The following is a 22,810-nucleotide window of genomic DNA, read 5'->3' on the forward strand; positions in this document are numbered from 1 at the left end:
CAACTCTTAAGAACATCATAAATGATTGAAAGGGAATCGTGACAAGTGAAAGTATAATGAGAGAATACTTAGTGACATGTTCATGCTGCCATGTGGGTTGTTTTTAGTGACACGCAGAGTTGGTGGAGAACCATTTGCATTTATTGACGATGCTTTATAAATAGGCAAACTATTATTCCAGGAATTGGTTCCACTGCTTTGTTTTTAATGTGCTCTGCCGTGTAAGTCATAATATGTTAAAAAAAAAATTATATATATATATTTTTTTATAAAACAATATTTGGGTTTAGAAAGAAAGAAAGAAAGAAAGAAAGAAAGAAAGAAAGAAAGAAAGAAAGAAAGAGGAAGTAAATAAGGGAGGAAGGAAGGAAATAAAGAGAAGGACAAACAAAAAAACAACAGAAGGGAGAAAAGATAAAAGTCAAGACAGAAGGAAAATTAAGTGGAAAATGGCATGAAAAAAAGAAGGAAATAAAGTGATGAAAAACGGACAAAAGGGGAAAGGGACAACTGAACTAATAATTTGATAAATACTGCTGGCCTTATGGTCACGAATAACATTTCCCACAATCCTGTGGGTACGTACGTATGTTTCATGTCATTCTTTCTCTTCACTGTCTCCCAGATTCTCTCTGTTTTGTGAAAACCTAATTCTTTGTTTTCTAATGTTGACCGTGAATGTATCCATGAAATCTAAAAAGTTATGAACTCGTATCATAAACACTCCAAGGACACAAAAGGCTCTTACACCACATGATAAGAATGTTCAGGTAACAGATGGAGTCAGTGCAAAAATGATAATGCTTTGCTTTAGAGTTTGATTGCAACATTTATTTATTTTTTCAGAAAGAGAGTCTAAGGATTTGTACAATCTGAAACTGGCATGAAGGCCAAACAAATGGACACACAAAGGACTCCATTTTTCAAGTTTCCGCAAAGAAACATCTCAAAGCAAAGGAATGTTAAGAATCTCCGAGGGAGGTTTTTTTTTTATAGCATACAGGTGAGGTGACCTCCTGAGCAAACTTTGCAAGGACTGTATGACCTAATCAACCTTTACAAGCCGTGTCGATCAAAGCAAAGAACGGCGCCAGATTTGAGCTGAGACTATGAGGGAAAATTAGATTGATGTCAAAGGAAACAAAGTTGCTTTGCTTTTTTTCTCCGCTCAATATTAAAGGCTGCAATTGTATCAGTTGGACATAAGTCGAATGAGTCTATCAAAAGGAAACATCCACAAGGTCAAACTTTATTACTTCTGCTGTGCTGTGTCCTCAAATCAAACTCCAGGGGTTTTGTTTACAACAACACATTTATCTGAACAAAGGGGAAGAGAACTCTGAACAGGGTTTGGATGATGACCCTGGCAGTAAATTTACATCCGCCACCACTAAGTCTCAAAGTCAAGAAAAAAAAAACTATTTGGTTCTTTAGGATGGTGACACTTTTCATCATTTTGTTTTCTCTGCAGCTGAAACATAAATTTAACTATAAGTAAATGTCCCAGTTATTCACTGAGCACAATGCACCACATCCAATCTTTTCCTTTATAAAAAACACTGTAAAAACAATAATAATAATAATAATAAGTTCTGATGAACTACAGCCAGGCCTGCGGAATGTCTCTGCGCCAAATAGCACGTACCAAGTTCCTGAGAATTTAGTCCAATGACTTGGTTCCACCAAGTAAAACACATAGAATTGTGCAATGTAAAATCGTAATCTAAGTTGAATTGCCTTTGAAACAATACATCACATGACAATGTTCCGATAAATTTAGCAATTACCGGAAAAAGGGGTGGGCCCTTTAAAAATGTCCCTGAGAGGCTCTTGACATCTGGCATGTTAAAGCCAATGTTTTGAGTGTAAAATATTCCAATAAAAATATATTTCATACATAATGTTTTCATGAAGGTGTACAAATTTGCAGATTAATCATTTCTAAAGTCATATATTTAAAAAAATTGCAATAATCGCCTTATACTTTAATATCGGATATATCGTATTGCATCGTATTGTCACCTATGTATCGGGATATGAATTGTGTCGCCAGATGCCAGGCAATACACACCCCTAGTGAGTGGCGTTTTGAGTCCAGTAGCCTAGCCTAAAAACAGACGTCAATGCTAACTTGCAGAACTGACTGACAACTGACATTTTAACTCTTAGAATGTGACTCCAGGTGATGGAAAGGCGTAGAAAGGATTTCCGGCGCAGTCTTTGTTGATAGAAGTTAAAGTAAGAGCAGCTATGCACAAGATTTGGGGAAGCAGAAGAAAGCCTCTGATTGGTTTTGTGGAGATCTGGAATTGAAGGGCAGTGATTGGCCATGACAGCAGTCAGCACAAAAACAATAGACAGGTCTACAAAATGTAACAATGACAATTTAGAAAACAGAAATTTAATTAAAATTAGATTAATCCTGAGAAAGTGAAAAAAACCTGATTAAAAAAGAGTAAAACTAAGAGGCAACAAAGATTTAATGTCAGAATCAACATGACTAGACCCACAAGAGGACTTGACTTGTGGAGGAGAAAATGTTGCGTTAAATGCTCATAACGACCTAATATGAGATCTAACCTAAAACATGTCACTGCATGATAAGGCAGTACCATCGTGAATAATATGTTATGGTTTCATTTATTCAGACTTTTTTTTTTTTTCAAGAAATATACTTTCCTGAAAAAAGTTGTCTGAATAAATGAAACCTTAACAATTTTTTTTTTTTTAAAGACAAAATTAACTTGCTGGAATTATTAAGCGAAAGTCAAGAAAACATCAAAGCAATCAGCAGATGCCTTTGAGGAAGACTGGCAGTTCACAGTCGAAACATGTCAGAAAACCAAAGTAAATTTCTTGAAAAAATGTTATCTGAATAAATGAAACCTTAACGTATTATTTAAAAAATTAGATTAATTTGCTGGAATTAGTACAAACATGATTTATCAACATATCACTTTTAGGAATGTCACGATACAACTTTTAAATTTCTGATATGATACCAATATTACAGTCTTGTGTATCGGCCGATACCGATATCAGCATGAATCATACATACTTTTATTACTTTTTTTTTCTTTAATATAAAAATAATTATCACTTATTTTGTAGTGTGGAATGTTAGAAAAGGCTTGATTAAGTGATACTCAAACAAATAGTCAGCAACAGTAGGTATGAGCAAAACTCAGCCATTTATTATTAACCAATTGGTTACATGAATTTTAACCTTCAACATAATATCTACAGTATTCTACAATTGAATAAAATACAATAAAAAAAAATTATTGGGAAAAAAATTTAATAAAAATAAAAAAAATTCGGAAATTTTAATTTGATATTCTTTTCAGGCTGATCTTAGACCGATATCCAATATCAATATCGGATCGGGACACCCCTAAAATGGCTTTAGCCCTGATTGCGTTGCTAAAAATATTTTATTGAAAATTAAATATATTTTATTATTATTTCATTTGATGCTACACTCATGCTAAACAGAAGCAATGAGAGTCTTGGTTAGATGAAAAACAACAAGAGTGAAGGGGTCACAAAAACAGAAACCCTTGTTGCCCGCTCGCTGTCAAAGCCCTGGCAAGGCTTTTAATTACCTGGCACAGTGCCAGTCATACCAGTCCTTTACTGGGCCAAGGGCCTCTGTCATCAACACACATTATCATCAGCGGTTTTCTGGGTGAGTGTGTTTGCACTGCATCTTACTTGTAATTTCTTTGTATTTTAGGGACTAGTACAGTGCCCGTCGGAAGTATGTATTCATATAGTGGGGGCTTAAGTAGAGTTGTCAATTATGGCCAAATGAGTATGAAGGTTGGATGTACAAAGGGTGTACATACTCTGTAGTGTTATAAAGAGGTATATTTGCGGGTGCAAAGTAAAACAGTGTGTGCGACTTCCCTGGTTTAATTCTATAAGACATGCGTAAGAAGAATGTGTTTGGTTTTCTTACTCATTTTCATATTTTTTTTTTGGTTTGGTGTATTTTTCTGTACTGTATGTTTTTTGGAGTCATTATGTGTATTTTTGGATCTTCCAGGTGTCTTTTTGTGCATTCTTTGTAAAACATGTTTTTTGTTGCCATTGTCGTGTGATTCTGTTGTCATTTTTTGTATTTTTGTATCGTTTTTGGTGTAGTTTTGTGCATTTCTGTTGTCATTTTGTATAAATATTTAGTTTTGTGTATTTTGAGCCATTTTCATATTTTTCTGTAGTGCATGTTTTTTGGAGTAATTTTGTGTATTTTTGTGCATTTTGTGTACTTTTTGTATAAATGTTTAGTTTTTTGTTTTATTTTACTCATTTAGTATATTTTAATTGTAAATAGTGTTTGTGTGTGTTTGTGTGCGTTCAGCATGTACATCCCGGCACTCTCACGCGCAAGCACATCAGCCGTCGGTGTGTGCGTGTGTTTACATTATAGCTGCTAGCATCTTAACACATAGAATAATATAACAAGAAACACTCACCCTTGCACAGAATAAACGATAATCATCGCAGAGCCGCACAGGTTGTTGAGAGAGAAAAAAAGAGACCGGGAAGTACCACAGAAAATAAACGTTTTGTAACACCAAAGTCGCAACTCTGTCTCTAAACGGCTCTGTGTGCGTTCAGCATGTACATCCCGGCACCCTCACAGGTACGTGCATCAGCCGTGCGTAGGTGCACATCCGCCAACTTGGAGGAAGTGGAGTCCGTAACCTGCGATTTAAAGGAAGTTTGGGATCACGGGAACACTTAAATAACCATGAAACATTAACTTAAATAACTTTTAGCAGTACAAAATCATTTTTGATGTTGACCTTCTTTTATAAATCCAAACAAACTGCGACAGTGACATCATGAACCCGGAACCGGAAGTAGCGCGCTCAATACTGTGCTCATTACCACGCTCATTACCACGCTCATTACTGAGAGGGCCGTAATCTTAAAATGAACGTTTTGAAAGTTTTGCTACACCAAATTACTCCAAAATAACGAATGCACACACTTGTGGTATTTAGAAGCCGTTGACAAAGTTTCAGGTCGAACTCATACCGTGTCGGGAGATATTCGCTCCATAAACACACACACATATGCACGCAAACCTTTGCTGCTTTATAGATAGATGAGCTCCTTCTTCGGTGAGAGAAAGAGTTTTGTGAGCAGTTCTCTGTGGCTCTTTCCAGCCCTGATAGATTTCACGGCACAAACAATGAGTTCCAAGCTCTGTGCTCATTGGAAGTGAGTGTTTATACCTTGGCACACAAATCACAGGTGATAATCAACACTTCAGCCCTTCTAGTGATCTATTTTTGAAACTCAAAGCCATACTGCCTTCAGGCCATAGATGTACTGTACCAACTTCGACAAGTTTCAAGTTTGTTAGGAACATAACATTAACATACTTTTATCCTAACTTTTGTTGAGTGGACGCGTTTGAAGGAAAGTAGAAATTATGACTACAAAAGCGACCTTGGCTCTTATCACTCTTTAACGTTTACTTTCTAAAACTAAGCTCCTCGCACTCAAGCGGCTACAATGGCTAGCCATGGGTGCGCAATAGAGTGCAGATATTGTGAAATGTAGTCCACAAACAAAGACCTAATCAATAATGCTGACCTGCTAGTCCAACCATCATCCACTCAGGCCATAAACAGGATTTAAAACTTTCCCACACAAATGCATCTCCTGTTAAGAATAGAGGCTGAAGATGAGTCTGGATTCCATGGAAATCCCCCATTGGCCTCTTAGATACACTAACCAATGAGCAGCAAAAAAAATACAAGAAGACTGTAAAGAATTAAAGAGGCCAGACAAACCCTAAAACAGCCCTGAGCAATTGCAGGCTGTTTAATATTTGTTTTTTGCACAAACTAGCTCACTAAAAGTAAGATTAACATGTTTCTTAAGTGCTTCTGAGTTTTTAGGTCTGACTGGATTGATGAAACTCTTACTGTGAACAGCCAGCATGCTGACATATGAGTGCAGCGCTGCATGCCTGAACACGATCTGCACAGAGTAACTCTGGGAAAAGTCCGTGTTGCTGCAAGTTTGTCAGAGTGTGATTTTTTTTTTTTTTTTTCTCACTGAGTGTGAGTGTGCTTTCATTTAAAGCTGTTGACTGAAAGTGTGCAGACTTTTTTTTTTAATTCACCTCTGTTAAACTTAAAAAAAACTAAACGAGTGAAAGAGCTGCAGTTTCGCCGAACAGGACGAACAGATTTTCTGAGCTGCAGGTCGAAAAGGCAAAAAGGGATGTCATTCTGTGCAAACATCTATTCAGTGAACAAACACACATGCCCGGGAGCAAATAAGCAGGATATTCAACTGGTTCCCATCCCTTTACTCCTACTTTACCTGAGACAACACCTCACGACGCAACACGACAGCAACTTGCCAACAATTCATTTCAACCTTTCCAATCTAATCACTATTTTAATCATTTCCTTCCGGAATGGCACTCATTTGTTTATTTCGGTCCACTTAAAACACAAATCAACTGAGTATTTTAAAAAAAATAGCTCAACATTGGATGCAGAAAAAATTCCACAGTGATTTTGCACCAATTATTGACTGACAATAAACCATTTAAAGGATACGTTATGAACAAATGGTTGGAAAAAAAGGAAAATAAGGAGTCGAATAATGGATAATAATTGAAAATATCCAACGTGTAATCGTCAATTTTATTAAGTGAACAATCCAGGATGTGCTCTCACAAGCACTCTATAGGTTTCTGAATCCTATGTGGATCCTAATCTGGATAATAGTAGTAATCAAGGGGAGTTGGATTGTTTGGTTTGCGAGCCCTCATTGTAAAGTTGGCCAGATTTAAAAGTTTAAACAGTGGTTCTCAAACTCTTTTTTTCCCTCTTATTTCTGAATCCAAGTACCCCCTTTGTCCGACTACAACATTTTTGCTTGGAAAACTACTTAAAAACAACTATACAGCACAATGACGGAATGAACGAATGATAACACACTTTTTAAAGAATCTGATTTTGTAAATAAGTGAAAAGAAACAGTATTTGGTTCAGTGGTTGCTAACCTTTTTTCAAGAATGTATCAAACATTTTACTGCATGCTAGTTGAACTAGATTTATAATCCAAATAAGTGAAAGTATAGTATTATTTTCAAGAATTTCAAAAATCAATTTCAACTTTTCAGAAATTTCAGGCGACCCCACATGGGGTCCTGACCCAAAGGTTGAAAAACACTGATTTAGTGGCTCCTGAATATATTTATTTCTATAGTTTTCATCATTTCCAGTCATTGCATGCCTGAGGTGGGACCAAGACTGACACTTTATTTGTTCTTTTCTCCCCTCTCTCTCAAGTAGTGCCATCACGTACCCCTAGGGATACACGTACCCCCATTTAAAAAGCCCCAAAGCAATGGAAACACTGTAAAAGATGGAGTCGACTCTTACCATGACTGTTGCCATGAGGGTGAGCCTTGATTCCTGACCTCAGTCCTCCTTTATGCCCAACAGAGTGAACATTCAATGCCAGATCGAGTGCAGGACCCAGACTTAAGTTCTTTCCATTATTGCCGAGGTTCTTCTTCTTCTTGCCCTTCAGCCAGCCCAGAGCCCGGCCCAGGGAGCGACTGCGCTTCTTTGAGCTCTTCTTTTCTTGTTTCTCCTGGGAAAAAATGTCCACCACATCTTGGGGAAGCAGTTCCCCAACTCCCAATGAGTCACGGTTTGACATGCCACCTCACAGTGCAGCTTTCCCCTAAAAAAAGACAGGGATGCAGAATTACATTATAGTTCTCCAGTGGAGCCACGTGTGTGCGTACAGAGATCATATTTCCCTAAGAAAATAGATTTTTTAGGGAGATGGGAGCATTTGCTTACACAAGTTATTTCTTATTTGAGTGTTGTACAAACCATGGAAGACAACTTTATAAGACTATTTAAAGTTTAAAGCATAAATTGGAAGCCAAATAAATTGGTACAACTTTAAAAGACTAAGAAGACAATTAGCGTATCGCAATGTTTTGTTAAACTATATCTCTATTAAGTGGAAAATGAAACTCTGAAATAAAGTAAACTTAATTGTTTTTCTCAGTTTAGGGCTTTGTAAATGAGGAAAAAAAGTAACAAAATCAGCCGCTTAATATTAAAAAACAACAATACATGAAAGTCCTTTCCTGGTTATTGGCGTGTTGCAACCAACTTGAATAGGTGCATATCGCCAGCTACTGTACATGTTTTAGTTCATTAGAATCCTCCTCACATTCCCATTAAAGGATATACACTCAATATGGGCTTTTCAAAGGCCGATGCCAATACCAAATAAAAGCCGATATCTGAGGCCAATATACTTTTTTTTAAAGCACATTGCTCATGAAAGACAATTGAAACACTCATGTATATATTAGATCATTTAAATTAGATAAATTAAATACACCAATAGAACTCTAAATATTTATTGAACTTTAAATATACTTGTACACAACCAAGTAAAGCACGACAACAATACACAATGTGCAATTAGTTGGTTTAAACTAAATACCTGTTTTAGGTATAACCACTCACTCCTTCCCTCTGTTCACAGCCACTGCCATTATACCTAAGCTTCACACTTGTCACCATATGCACAACTACAACTTCACATCTCACTTTAAAATAATCAACTCTTCCCCGCCCTTTCCATTTCCTACCTTGAGTCTCTCCTCCCTGTTCCCTTCCCCCTCACTTAGATGTAACACTGCCCTCTCTTTTTTTTATATCCTCCCTATAATAGTGTTTCCTTAGGGAGGGCTGGTGATGGTCAATAAATAAATAAATAAATAAATAAAGATTAAAAATACTTAAAAAATCCATATATCGGTCAACCTCTATACAAACCTCTACACCCATTTCTATAAGAGTGAGAAGATTAACTGAATTGTGGAACCAGATGCAACTGCATGAATTCAAAGGAAAAAAATTAGGAATCTACACATTTGATGATCATGATATTCTGGCTGACTGCTCTAAAAAAAAAAAAAAAAAAAAAAAACCCACAAAAAAACCACAAACAGTGAGCAGGTCTAGGAGTTATAATAATAATGTACAGCCATGTAAATATACATAAAGGCCAATGCATCTGCTGAAGTTGCCTCCTGAATACATTTTATTGTATTGTAATAAAAGCCCAAGCCCTGGGTTTTATGAATAGTGTCTTTAAACATTTGTGTCTACAATAACAGACAAACAGTTAGTCATCAAGCCAGACATTTTCCTTTTTTTTTGTTAACTTAGTATACAATTAAACCCTGAAAATTGAGTTTTTTTTAAAAGCATTTTTTACACAGGATATTTCTGGAACAATCAGGAAGTAACAGCCACTGGAAAAAGGTGGACAGATTTAATGTCATTTCCTAATCCATACTAATTGTTTAGATTGATGTCAAACATGTAATGTTAGTTGGTTTTCAGCAAATTCTACGTGAAAAAAAAGTTATTGACAAAGTGCTGTTCTGTAGGTTCTAATGTAAACCCTATCCTCTCGCTATGTGCAAGCAGGAGCTCTTAAGTAACCTCTGTTATAAATCACAGCATTCAGTCTTTGAAAGGTCAGGATATTTCAACTCAAGAAGACGCATAATCCACTCTTCACAACATTCTTATCCCATTACAACCAGCGTTTACGGCTTCAGTTCCCTAAAATCAAAGGCCATTAATTTGGTGCGTGTCCACAAAGGGGCATTTTAGGGCTTTAGTTTCAAACATTAGCTGAGCGGTGAGCGAGACAAGACAGAAACAACGTTGGCTTACATTAAACACTGCAAAGCTTTAAGTAAATCAGACATGGGTTTAAAGTTTTATTCTTTATTTTGCAGCCTGTGTTTGTGAATCCCCCCAAACCCCTACCCACCCCCTCCTACCCTTAAACCAAACGTAACAGTCCTGCAGAGAAAGACCTGGCACCGCTCCCTTCATTCCACAACATGGAGTCATAATTCACCAAGCCGCACCCGTGCTCTCACACTCTTTTACATACGGAAACAACAAAGCAGTTGTAAGAATGAAAAGATACTAACCTAAATAGAAATACATATACATTAAGGCTTTTTTTTCTACTAGCAGTGTCTATTAATGAATAAATACGTGTTGTGTTTGTTTCGTGCCAGCTGCTGTATTCTTTCCCTGTTTTTTTTCTTCTTCTCTTCTCTGTTAAATGAGCTCATCAACTTGCCTTCTTCAAGGCAGTGTTTCCTGCCTGGGGATCCACAGCTAACACTGAGATTCTTCCAACTGCCAACTTTATTACAGACACTCGTTTTTTTTAAATCACAGGTGAAAGCCCCTGGCAAGGTGAAAGTCAGAGTTGGTGAATAGACTGAAAGAAGGACGGATCGGAAGATTAAATCTGAGCTTTTATCAGCTATGCCAATATAGGTGCATGCATTAAACATTCCTTCAGTGAGACGGTACCTTATGACTGCATAGTGAGAAAGAATCACGTAAAAAAGTTGTTCTCTCTAAAGAAAAAGACCCATATTAGCGAACCTTGTTTTATTCAAATAATAATGATAATACTCTCCATAGCACTCATTATTTGGTGTACAACCACTGGTGTTGAAAAGCAGATGATGAAACTAAGTAGTCAATCATGTTGAATGATTCATATCAACCACTCAATTAGGGCTTGACGATACGGACCAAAGCCATTTTCTCAAAATGGCGATATACGATATAAATCTCGATAATTTAATTTACAACGAAATCTGACCAGAAAAAAAATTCTAGGTTAAATGTATTGATGAAAAATGTCACACAGGCTCATTTATTAACAAACAGCTGCACAATATGTGCCACTTTTGGTTTTTTCTCTTCTAACAGACAGCACATGTGAGTGAGTTCTGTTAGGCTTGTTTAGTGGAAAGTCTGGATAAGGACGCACTCAGAAATCCATCTAACTGTGCTTTTCTGAGAAGTAGCGAAAGCAGTGACTCGTAAAATTTGTATTCTTGTACAAAATACGTGATAAAAAAATTTATATCGATATAGCCGATATAGTAATTTTCTATATCGCCAGAATAGGAAACTCTATATATCTTGAATCTTGATAAATTGCCCAGCCCTACACTCAATGATAGTGTCAGTTTTCCTATCTCGACTCTTCTCCCAAAACAAAAATGGAAGTTAAATCAAACAATAAAGGCTTAGATCCAAACTCATGTCAAAGGTGTGCCATTCCGTCTCCTTGTGTGTGAACTGCTTTTCTAAAGTTTACACATGTGGGTGTTACGTTGTGTTAACCCAGACCAGCTAAACATGTTATCAGCAGAGTAGTGTGTTGGGTAGAGGCTTTAGAAAAAAAAAAGTGAGTCTTAGTGAAAGGCTAATAAAAAAAGACTATCTATCCTAACCAGAACGAGGTAGTAGGCCTCTCCTTGCACCCAACCTGTGTTTCTCCTGCTTCAAATTACAGTCATTTGGGTGTGAGTAAGATCACTAGTTCCAAGTCGCCAATCGTCGGACGCCACTCTCAGGAAAGAAGAGCCTGGAGTTTACATTTAGAGCCCACCCGTACTGCTCTTTGTCTCTCCTCCTTCACTAATAGATCAGAGCAGACCCAAGCACTCAGGGACAGAATCACAATCAACATGACTTTAATAATCTAGGGGGTTAAATTACTTTTGTTCCAATGACTGCCAAACTGAGGAAAGTATAGCAAAAATGAAGGAAGAAACAAGTTACATGGATGGTTAAATGTAAACAAAAGCAATGATTATAAAAACAAAAGAAATATACAATGAAAACCCTGTTGGGGACTTATTGCACTTGTAGGTTGGGTGTACTGTATGTTGATTGCACATTCTGTTGGGCTAGAGTGAGTAGTTGTGGTCTAGACCACCCAGCTTTATGGACCGCTGGCGGTACAGACTGTCGCATGTGAATGACTCACGCCGCTTTTCCTGTGGTTACACAGAACAACCTGCAATTTTCAGTTTAGCAAACAAAGTTAATCATGACACACTCAAGAGAGACTCACTAACCTTGTCTGAACCCCAAAGTAAAGTTGTTCTATTTGAATATATTTAGTTAATATGAATACTTGGATTATAGACACGCTTCACACAAGTTTGTCATTGGACTGAAAACAAGGATTTATTGTTTCATTATTCATCAGCATTGGCATGACAACTTCATAGTATCACTCACTACAGTGTATAATAATAAACCCAAACAACAGGTCAAACTGGCATACAAAAGAGAAAAGCTTTTCTGAGAAATCACCAAAAAAAAAAACATTTTTAAATGAAAACAAATATAATACTTGTATTAAAGTTTTAAATTAAACCTTTTTTTCTTAATTGACAAAACTTAGATTAAAAACCATGTAGAATAAAATGGTTTTACCTCATATCCTCCAATTCTTTATGGCTGAGGTTTAATTCAAGGTGTAGTGTATTGTTCCTTAACTGTAAATATTGGTAATTTAAATACTCATAACTCTAGAATAAAAACGTTTTTAGCCATTCATTCTGGTTTAATGCATTGCATGGCTGTTTGCTCATGTGTTACTGTGGTCGTCTTCTGTTCTAGAGGTTTGAGGTTCGATTCCATGTCTACACCTGTCTATGTTTCAAAGTGTTCCTGAGCAATACAGTGAACCTTAAAGTGCTCCCAAAGAAAGACTGTGACTTACATGGCATCTCATGTAAGCGGTGTCAAAACACAATCTTATTAATTTAAGAAATTCTGTACCAACATATTGATACTGAGACTTTGATCTCTGCGGATCTGTTGTGAGAAATCCCACAGTTGTTTTTCATTATTTACTGCATCGACTAGGGTAACCAAATACAGCTGATTACGTGTAAACGTGTCCTCCCTCTCTCTCACACACACACACACTAACACACTGTGGTTTCTAAACCCAGCCTGATCCTCCTGGAGTAGGCATGTGTTTCAACACGCTGTTTACATATCCTTCAAAAAGAGGTCAGGCTTCATATTGAACGAGAGATACGGAATCAACCCAACAAACCTCAACCGGCTTGTGTCAATACACGCGGCAGCACTGTGACTGTTGGACGCTGACTGCAGTTGTGTACACATCAGCACCGGGTAAACTGTGAGCTGATAATTATTTACACACCCTCAACATCTCAGACTGAAAGACTCATCAGATCTGGAAATACTACCGTCCGTATATATTGATTATGCGACACTGACAGCTTTACGTCGAGAACCTCGAGGACATAAATCCCTGAGAAAATCTAGGTCTCCGCTCCTAATATACACAGGCAGCAGGTCAACAAAGTAAAAGCACTGAACACCTTGCCAGCAGCAAAGGGATGTAGAAGAACTTGCTGTTAAAGATCCTGGATAATTCCACCTGAATCTCCACTTTAAAACCTTACAGGGCCTCCCAATGACAGCATTCACAATAGAAAAACACATTGTGACTCTTCCTACGCAAACAGGCCTGTGTCAACGCAAACTAAAGCAGTGTCGAAAAGTACACGTCAGCAAAACTGACAAAAACTTTATTACATCTTTAGTTTTTGCTTTTCTTTTCGAGAACATCCTCACATTAAAAAAAGGCAGTGGCTACCCGTAGAGTTGCCATATCAATTTACCGATATTCTATCCGTACGCAGCCCCTATTTGGCCAGTTTAGGTCACGTGACTAAGAATAAACCTAACCCTAACCCTAATCCTAAAATGCTACGTACTTGTACTTCGACAACCACACCGGGGTTGTCCGTACGGAAACCGTACAAATACAAAGACTGTTTTTAAAAATTCATCAAAATATTGTAATTTTTTACTCTGAGAATTACAGACATAAATGATACAACAAATACACAAATTCTGCACAGACTTTAGGGTGAGCAAAATATTATTTCCCCTCATAACATCTTGGCTAAACACTATTTATCATTTAACTTAACATCACACCAAGCAATTGACAAATATGTTCAGTCTTGACTGTCTGGATATATAAAGTCAACACCTGAGACTTGTAACCCTGCATGTGAAATTGTATTAAAAGGTTTGTCAAGCCTGCAACTATCAAGAACCTCCCTGGATGAGAAAGGAAGAGGAACATTTAAGTGTGATGTCTTTACAAGTTGGTGCAAACTGGAGAAAACATTCCATTAAGATCCTGTGTAGGATATGGCGTATGCTAAACCAGGCAGGGCTCCATGGGTGAAGGCCACTGAAGATGCTACAGCTGAAGAAAATATGTAAAAAGGAATGACTGAACTTTGCCAAACAGTACCTGTACAAACCAAAATGTCTCTGGAATAATGTTCAGTGGACAGACAATGGTAATGCACATCAACAATGTGTTAACAGACATCACCAACAGCTAAGCTTGGTGGAAGATCCACACCATTTCTGGGCTGTTTTGATGCTTTGGTACCAGATTTTCAAGGGATTATAGAGTGAGATGTTCTGCCAAATGTTAGAGAAAGATTTAGAGATCAGAGTGTAGATCATGGGTTCTATAGCAGGATAAAGACTCAAAGTACACATTCAAAAAGGAAAGAAATGGACCGTTTTAAACTCCTCACTCAGCAATGAATTCTGATCTCAACTCAATTATAATCATTGGGAAAAGGAGAGATTGAATAATTTGGAAAGGAGAATGCAAAGCTAAGCAGCTAAGAATTGCAGAAGCTTATAGATAACTACACAGAGTGTTTGAAGTCAGTCATCGCTGCCAAAAAGGTGTTGCAACCAAACATTAAAAAGCCACGTATTCATTATATCCATGTCATTTTTTTTCTCCTTTTTTCTCTTTCAAAATACAACATGAATGTGGAAAAATAATGTTTTTGTTAAATTACTTTAAACATCCAATTAAAACACTTTCACAATGTAAATTTTGTTTACACGTGTACACGTCGACAGCATTCTCGTCGACAATTACATCATGTTAAAAACAAAACTGCATTATGTGTCAGGTTTTAAATGCAATTGTGATATATATGCATAACATATAAAGCAACAGGTGAAAAAAGCCCCAACAGGAGCATTTTCGGGAAATGGCTGCTAGAGAGAAAACTAGTGCTGTCTGGAAATACTTTCCCATAAAAATGACAAAGTTTTAAGCAAACTGTGCATCACAAACCATCCCTACTATAATTCAACCGGGTCGAAGTGGAACATCAATGAAGAGCTCCTGTAAGTTAGCTTGTGCGCTCACCTGACGTTAGCAAAGGCAGCGCAGCGCAGCAAGCTAACGTTAGTTTGGGAACGATATATGATCCCGTAGGCGAGTGTGTGCATGTGTTTGACATTTTCAGGTTTTTAAATCTTAACGTGAGCTAGAACTGGGCAAAAATTTGATTTAATCAATTAATCGAATCTGTAGATAAAAACTATTTTTATTTGGCAAATTTGAGTAAAAAAAAAAAAATTATTTTTTTTTTCACCCACCACAGTTTTTTCTTTTTGCATTCTTTCCTTGTGGGTTACCTTAGTGCGATATGAGCCAGCCCCCTCTTTGTTTACATTTGTTTACCCTTTGAGTAGGCTATGTGTGCCACAGACATGTTTAATTTTTTATTCGCACTATGCTGAGATGCTAAGGTAAGAGTTTATTATTTTTCTAATTGTAGTGTTATAAAATATGTAGTTATCTGATTTCTTAATCAGAAAATTTAAACTACTGTGAAGAAGCTGTTGCACTTTTGCTTAAACCTGGGTTAAAACTTCAAAATTGTTGAATGATAGAGCCTCATTTACTTTTTATTTTGGGATTGTTCTATGCATTTAACACTTGACAATATATCTGATGTCTGCAGTCATTTTTAAGTGCATTGAAAAAAAATCAAATTTTTTTTTTAGGCAAAATCACCCAGCCCTAACGTGAGCCTATATTACATGACTGTATGTAAAATTAGTCAGAGCTTCACTGCTCTGTAGGCTACTTATTTAGTAGGTGGATGTCCCCCACTCCTAAGTCTTTACTCCATCTCCCTGTCTAATTGTCTGGTTACCAAATGTGAGGCCTGAAAATTTTCTTATTGGGAGCTAAAAAAGTTATTTGGATGACTGTTTAACAATTTGAATCTTTATTTTGTAGCTTTTTTTTTTAACAGTTTAATGTTTATTATTCTATGTTGCTATTGCCTGCTCTGCTTGTTGGACTGTAGGACTGTTTATTGTCCAAATGTTTGTTGTTCAGTGCTTTAAACTAAATAACTTGGAAATACCATACATTGATTCCAGTGGTTATTGGTTTGTTTTCAGTGCGATTTTTCACTGAGGACATACATTGATGTTCAGCTGCTCGTCTGTCTCACACTGTGCACATCTCTCAGTAGTATTAACTAATAACTTGGTATACAGAAGGTGTTATTAAATACACTCAATATTAATAGCCATGTTTTGCCCTTGTAGAATAGTTTGTGCTTGTATTGGCCTGATCTTTTTTTTTTAAAAAAAAACCTTGCGTTATAGACTTGTCGATAAGGAAACATCAGTCTGTAGTCGACAAGGAAAATAGTCGGTTAGCAACATCCCTAGTTTATTTACATTAATTTCTCAAAATATTGTACACGCTAAAAAATTAAACGCCAATAATAGAGGACGGGACAGTACGTCTACCCTCAACATATCCTACAATACAAAAAATTACAAAATATCGAGTAATTCCTTCTCAAAAGCAAGACAATCATTGATATTATTGAGCCTCAGACAACCACAAAACACTGATCTGTTATGTACACACAAATAAATATGATTAAAACTCCAATAGAAACTAGCAAAGAAATTGGAAAAGCATGTGCTGTTACTGGTTTAAAAAAAAAAACCTATTTAGTGCTAGTATAATTTCACCAATTAAACAAAAGTGCACAGCTGCATCATAGATTATACCATCTGCTACAATACAACTACCACTGCATTTTCAATAAATTTACACCATTTATATTAAAAAATATGGGAGAAATAATGCAAGGATGTAAAAATGTTGCTTTAGATCCCAATGACTCAAATCCAAGATTATTCTATTCAACTGTGGTAAATGGAAGCATGAAGAATTTCACAAGAGGAAAGGGCTCAGGCACCTTAAGACCGACTGCAGTGAGTCACACAGGGAAGCTGACGGAGCAGACTGTGTCTCATAGTGGAAAAGCAAAGGCGAAGAGGGAGTGTCAGTGATACAGACATACAGACACCTTTGTTTGTAGTAGGACTGGCTCTGGACATTCACTTCCATGTCTGTGCTACTGATTTCACATGCCATAACTCTCTACTGGCAAAGAGACAAAGTTTAACATCAGACAGCAGGTGGGAAGATGGATTTAACAGATTAGTTAGAAGCTAAGATGTTCAGTTTGCTTTTGGTGGATGGGGCAGTTTTTAGGGTCCTCTTCAATGTGGAAATACAAAAAATACAAAAAGGCCTTTTATGTGTGCAACCAGTTCAGGAAAAACTAGTGTTCTTTATGTTATAATCTCACAAAGCGGTGTGAAAAGTGTAGTTATGGTGCAGAACCTGCAGGCATCAGTCAGGGCGTTGTCTCTGCTCTCTGGGCATTATCAAACAAAGCGAGCACAGTCGACTTAACATGCCTCGTCTTAACTACAATTCTGCACACTCATCGTGTGCAAATACTTCTGCGACATCCACTTCTGAGATGGATAATGGCGTTACTAAGGCACCAAACAGGTAAAACTCAATTCCTTGAGGAGGCTCAGCAACTCAAACCAGGAGCTTCACGGAGACACATTTCCAACTTTCTGAGGACACTTCGCCAGTGAAGAACTACGCTCCCAGGGTGGTTGTAAAAGATGAAATGCACATTGGCAGTGGACCTGGACTGAATGAAACCTAATCTTGTACTGACACGATGCAGTGCCTTTGTTTCTCACAGATGGGGATCTGTGATGGAGATCCAGGTCGGTGTGCTGGGAGGCCGCCGTAACCATGCAGCAGCTTGTCTGCTAAAAGCTGCAGCTGCATTCCTGAAAGATTGATAATTACCGACCGAGATACTCTTCTTTCAGAACTCTCTCTCTCTCTCTCTCTCTCTCTCTCTCTCTCTCTCTCTCTCTCTCTCCTCTCTCCTCTCTCTCTCTCTCTCTCTCTCTCTCTCTCTCTCTCTCTCTCTCTCTCTCTCTCTCTCTCTCTCTCTCTCTCTCTCTCTCTCTCTCTCTCTCTCTCTCTCTGAAACTAATTCTTCAGATACAAATTATGCAGTTGATTAGCAGTCAATGTGCAATATCTCACTATGATTAATACATTTAAATCTAGTGAGTTGTGTGTAAAAAAATAGTAAGGAAAAAGGTGAATAAATAAAAAGGTAAAATAAGTCTAAATAAATAACTATTAAAAGCGATAAGCACATTAAGAACACCCTGAGTAGACTTCATTCATTCATTCATTCATTCATTCATTTATTTATTTAATATAATAATGTTGCATTTTAATTTAGTCATAAATGATATGAACTAAAATAAGAATAAAGACAAAAAAAAATTATGTATATATTATGTTATTAAATATCAAAAGATGTATTTAAAACTAGGAATGTCCCATATTTTTTTCTGCCCACAGACTGATGGTTTGTTGTTTGTTTGGATTTGTTGCTAGGGGATGACTTCCGGTTTCAAAATAAAAGCCTGTTGAAAAAAATAAAAGTTTTAAAAACCTCCCCAAGGCGCTTTAGCAGCTGTCCCACACTCTAGTAATGATAATTGAGACAAGTCGACATGATCATCCATTAAAGAGACAGACAACCACAGGCAAAACGTTCAAATTCTTCTCAGAAAAGTGTACAGACTCAGTATTGTTGATCTATCTAAATAACATCAAGAGATAATTAAAAAAAAAAAAAAAAAAAAAAAAAAGAGTCTCCAATTATGTTTAGGGTTGCAAAGGGGCGGAAAACTCACAATAAATTTCCAGAGAGGAATTTAAGTTTGGGAATATTAAAAAATATGACCTTTTCTTCTCAATGTATTATTAAAATTAACCAAAATTTAAAAGAAATGTGGAATAACTGTATTATTCCCAAACAAAAACGTCAGCATTCATGCAAAACTACACAAATAAAAAAACATTTCCACAGGAATTAACAAGAAATTTACCAATTTTGAGGTTGACATTAAATACCAGCATCAGTTGTTTAAAATGACTCCAAATTTCCAGTTAATTCCAATGAATAATTCCCATAAAAAGTTTCTGTTTTTGAGTATTCCTAATATTGATAAAGTTAACAGAAATCTTCCAACCCTTTTGCCACCATAGTTATGTTGAGGCATTTCTACTATTTTCTTGTTTTAGTGCAAGACAAAGAAGTGAAAGAAAACAGAAACCTTTTTTGTCGTCTTCCAAAGTCTCCTGAGAAAGAGCCGCTCACACACAGCAGCAGTAAAGCATCTTGTTTACTTTGTTTCCAGGGGTTACCAGAGGTCTGAATCAGGACCTCAGCCTGAACACAACTTTAAGACCTCTTGAACTGACAGGTCGGACTGGGATGAAAAAGAAACGCTCGAGAGAAGGCAAACACAGCTGGACGGAGAAGTTTAAAAAACACACCCTGGCATCTCCGATGTGTCTCTGTTGTGCAGCACGAGCTAAATCAATTCTCTTCCAAAGTCCAGACACCAAATCGACCCCAAACCAGGCTCGATTGTAGTTAAACAGCAACTTTCTCAACTCCTTTCCGTACCTGACTGTTTCATTGATAAGAACTGAGTGATTAATCCCTCATCAGGAACAGACAGTGTGTCATTTCCATTCACTGTGATCATGCATGACATGCAGTTTACTCACTTTGATCATGGTTTAGTGTCTTACAACACCTTCTGTTCCTCATCAGTGCACTCAGCTCTGTAAAAGCTTCATCCCATCCCCATCATTTAAAATCATCTGTTTTATCTCGATCACTGTCCACTCACCCTGTCTTTGCTTAGGCTACATACCTGTAATCTCTCCCTGGGTACAAGCCCTAGCAGAGCAGGCTGGCAAAGAAGCCACACCAGTATGTGACACACCCTATCTAAACAAATGATTCTGCCTCACCTAGCACAGGGTGCATGAGATAAACCTGAAGCCACTGTACAAAAAAAAAAAAAAAAAAAAAAAAAGGAGTCAAGTATAGGTGCAACACAGTTTTTCCAGGACTCCTGATCTGACACCTACCTCCAGTCTAAAATCCAGGAGATGCATCAGGTATTAGATACTGTAAGGGTCATGCTGTTGCTGGCTCCCAGTGACTGGAATGGAAACAACACAATAAAGCTCATTGTGAAGAGCTGAGAGAAAACAGCCCAGGTCTTAAGTTACCTGTGCTTAGATCCCTCAAGGCCAAACTGAGCAAATCTCCCACACCTAGTTTTCCAAGCTCCCAGTATACAGTGTTGGCAGTCTGCAGCAAACTGCACCAGCCCTGGATCACATATTTCAACTGTTTGTTCTTTACATTTGGCTTTTCTGTGATGTTGATTGACGCAGAAAATTCACACACACACACACACAATAATAACTACGTGTTGATGGAAAGGGTTTTTTTAAAAAAAAGGATTTTCCTTAAAGAAATAAAAGTTACTTCATATGTTGTTACATTTCGGTGTGACAAAAGCCTGCAGTTTCAGAAAAGTATCAAAGTGGCCATGAAACCAACTGTTTACCTTGTTGAACTTGAATATTCCAGGTGCGTTGGTTCACCCGCTCTCCATTGGAAAGCGCCTCCGTCTTTCCTCTTCCAAACTTCTACCGTCCCACAGAAAACTTCAGGTGAACCATTTCCGTGAAAACGTCGCCGCACACACACAGAGAGAGAGACGGACAGGATAGTGTAGCTTGTGTTTGACACTCAGCTGCAGTGTGTGTTGCCTCTGTGCTGCTGAGGAGCTGCTCACAGACAGACTGACTGACTGACTGACTGACGGAGGCTCCACCGACCTGCCCCTCTCACACCTGGTGGAACGCTGCGCGAGCTCAGGTTAGGGCGCTCTGAGGACATCTAGTGGAACAACTGTGGAACAACAAGCTGGACTCCACTGGTGTCAAACAAAAGAGTCGCGGGCCAGAACTGGCCAATAGAAGATTCCAAATTGGACGAGGGCGGGGACGCATTTGAGCTCACGTGCTGCGCTTCTGTGAGACGCGGAAGGAGACCAAAGAGAGCTGTAATGTGGCTGCGCGTGTAGCTGCAATGATTGACGGCAAGACATCCGACCAATCAGAGGAGAGCTCTGGAAGAACATTAAAAAGTTGTCGACATCCTGAGTCAGGTGCGTATGGAAAGCTCAGTGACTATTTAACAGGGTGGGGGTCAATTACATTTTTCAATTACAATTACGTTTTCAATTACCCATGTTCAATTACAATTCAGTTACAATTAGAGTGACCAGCATTTTTTTTTTCCATTTACAATTAAATTACAATTCTTTTTTATGTTCAGAAAGGCCAGTACAATTACGCTTTCAATTACTAAAGTTCAATTACAATTACTCCCAATTATTCAGCCTGAAATGAATAACCTGATAAAAGTGAACCTTCCTCTTGTGTTAGGTCAGATAGTGGAGACCAGAGCTCACAGTAAACATGGTGATGCTGTGTTTAGTTGTTATGCTGCAAAGAAGTGGAACAAACTGCCAGCAGAGCTGAAGTCAGCATCACATGTGAACATTATTAAATCAAAGTTAAAGGCACTTTTATTCTCTACTGCGTATGATTGAGAGGGAGATTTTTGGTCATGTTGTTCATGTAATGTGTTTGTTGATGATTTTATATTGATTTTACTGATGATTTTAAATGTTCTTATTGATTTTAAGCTGTTGATTGTTTTATCATGTAAAGCACATTGAGTTGCCTTGTGTATGAAATACTCTATACAAATAAATTGGCCTTGCCTTGCCTTGTGTTAGCTTTCTGTTAGCATCTCTTATGACAACGGGCCCCAAAATCAGCTGTAAAAACAAATATCTATCATCTAATTTCTTTCCTATTTATTGATTACCTTGTTAGGCATCCTAATCAATAAAAAATACAAGTTTTAATATTTATGGTGTGGACATCGGAGCCTTTTTTCTGTCAGTATACACCTCAATTTATATATATATATATATATATATATTTTTTTTTAAATGGTAAAATGTGAAAAAGCTTGTAATGAAACATGTTTTAATAATTGTTAACTACATACAGTATGTGTAGAACTGTAAATATAACTGTAACATGGTTCCCCAGTTTAGCTTTAAATTATTAAATTATAATTGGCATTTTTTATAGAATTTTCATGGCAATTACAATTACAAAGTCAATTATCTAAACTCAATTACAATTTAATTATGATTACGACAGCAACAGATTATTGAAATTACAATTACATTATTATGATGCCATAATTGTAGTTAATTATTTAAAAAGTAAAGTAACAAAAAGTAATAAAAGTATGTATGATTCATGCTGATATCGTATCGGATCAATATTGATATCGGCCGATATGCAAGGCTGCAATATTGGTATCATATTGGAAATGAAAAAGTTGTATCGGGACTTCTTGATACCATGTTGTCAGAAACACATATTAGTTCACTAGTGAACTGCACCCACTCTGACACGTTAACTAGTCAGTCATTAAGATCTCTAGTGAACTAGTGATCATAAAAGTGTATACTTAACTTCCTACTGTAGGGGAAAATAAGCACTAGTTACAGAAACAAAACAAATATATATATATATATATATATATATATATATATATATATATATATATAATATGGTGAGTGGAGCATCAAAATGAAACACGACTGACAACCAATGAAAACTCAGGATTTTGCTCTCATCCCACGTGCTTCATTTCACTTTTTAAGATAAATGAATTCTAATTTAAAAAATTGGC

The 22,810-nt window shown here is 37.1% G+C and overlaps 1 protein-coding gene across 3 annotated transcripts in view; it reads right to left on the reverse strand.

The window, feature by feature from the left end:
• Positions 1–20,854, reverse strand: part of LOC114456443 (uncharacterized protein KIAA1522 homolog) — a 35,290-nt gene extending 14,436 nt beyond the window's left edge. The window contains exons 1-3 of one of the 3 annotated variants that reach the window (XM_028438190.1): positions 20,592–20,854; positions 20,104–20,177; positions 7,422–7,728 (exon numbers count right to left, since the gene is read on the reverse strand). In XM_028438190.1, the coding sequence (XP_028293991.1) occupies positions 7,422–7,704 (283 nt within the window). In that variant the 5' untranslated portion in view covers positions 7,705–7,728; positions 20,104–20,177; positions 20,592–20,854. Of the gene's footprint in view, positions 1–7,421; positions 7,729–19,734; positions 19,911–20,103; positions 20,178–20,591 lie in introns of those variants that run through there. The other 2 variants (XM_028438189.1, XM_028438191.1) reach the window with 2 other exon arrangements.
• Between the last annotated feature and the right edge of the window lie 1,956 nt (positions 20,855–22,810).

The sequence above is a fragment of the Gouania willdenowi genome, chromosome 22 (assembly GCF_900634775.1).
Source record: "Gouania willdenowi chromosome 22, fGouWil2.1, whole genome shotgun sequence".
In the NCBI taxonomy this organism is placed as follows: domain Eukaryota; kingdom Metazoa; phylum Chordata; class Actinopteri; order Blenniiformes; family Gobiesocidae; genus Gouania; species Gouania willdenowi.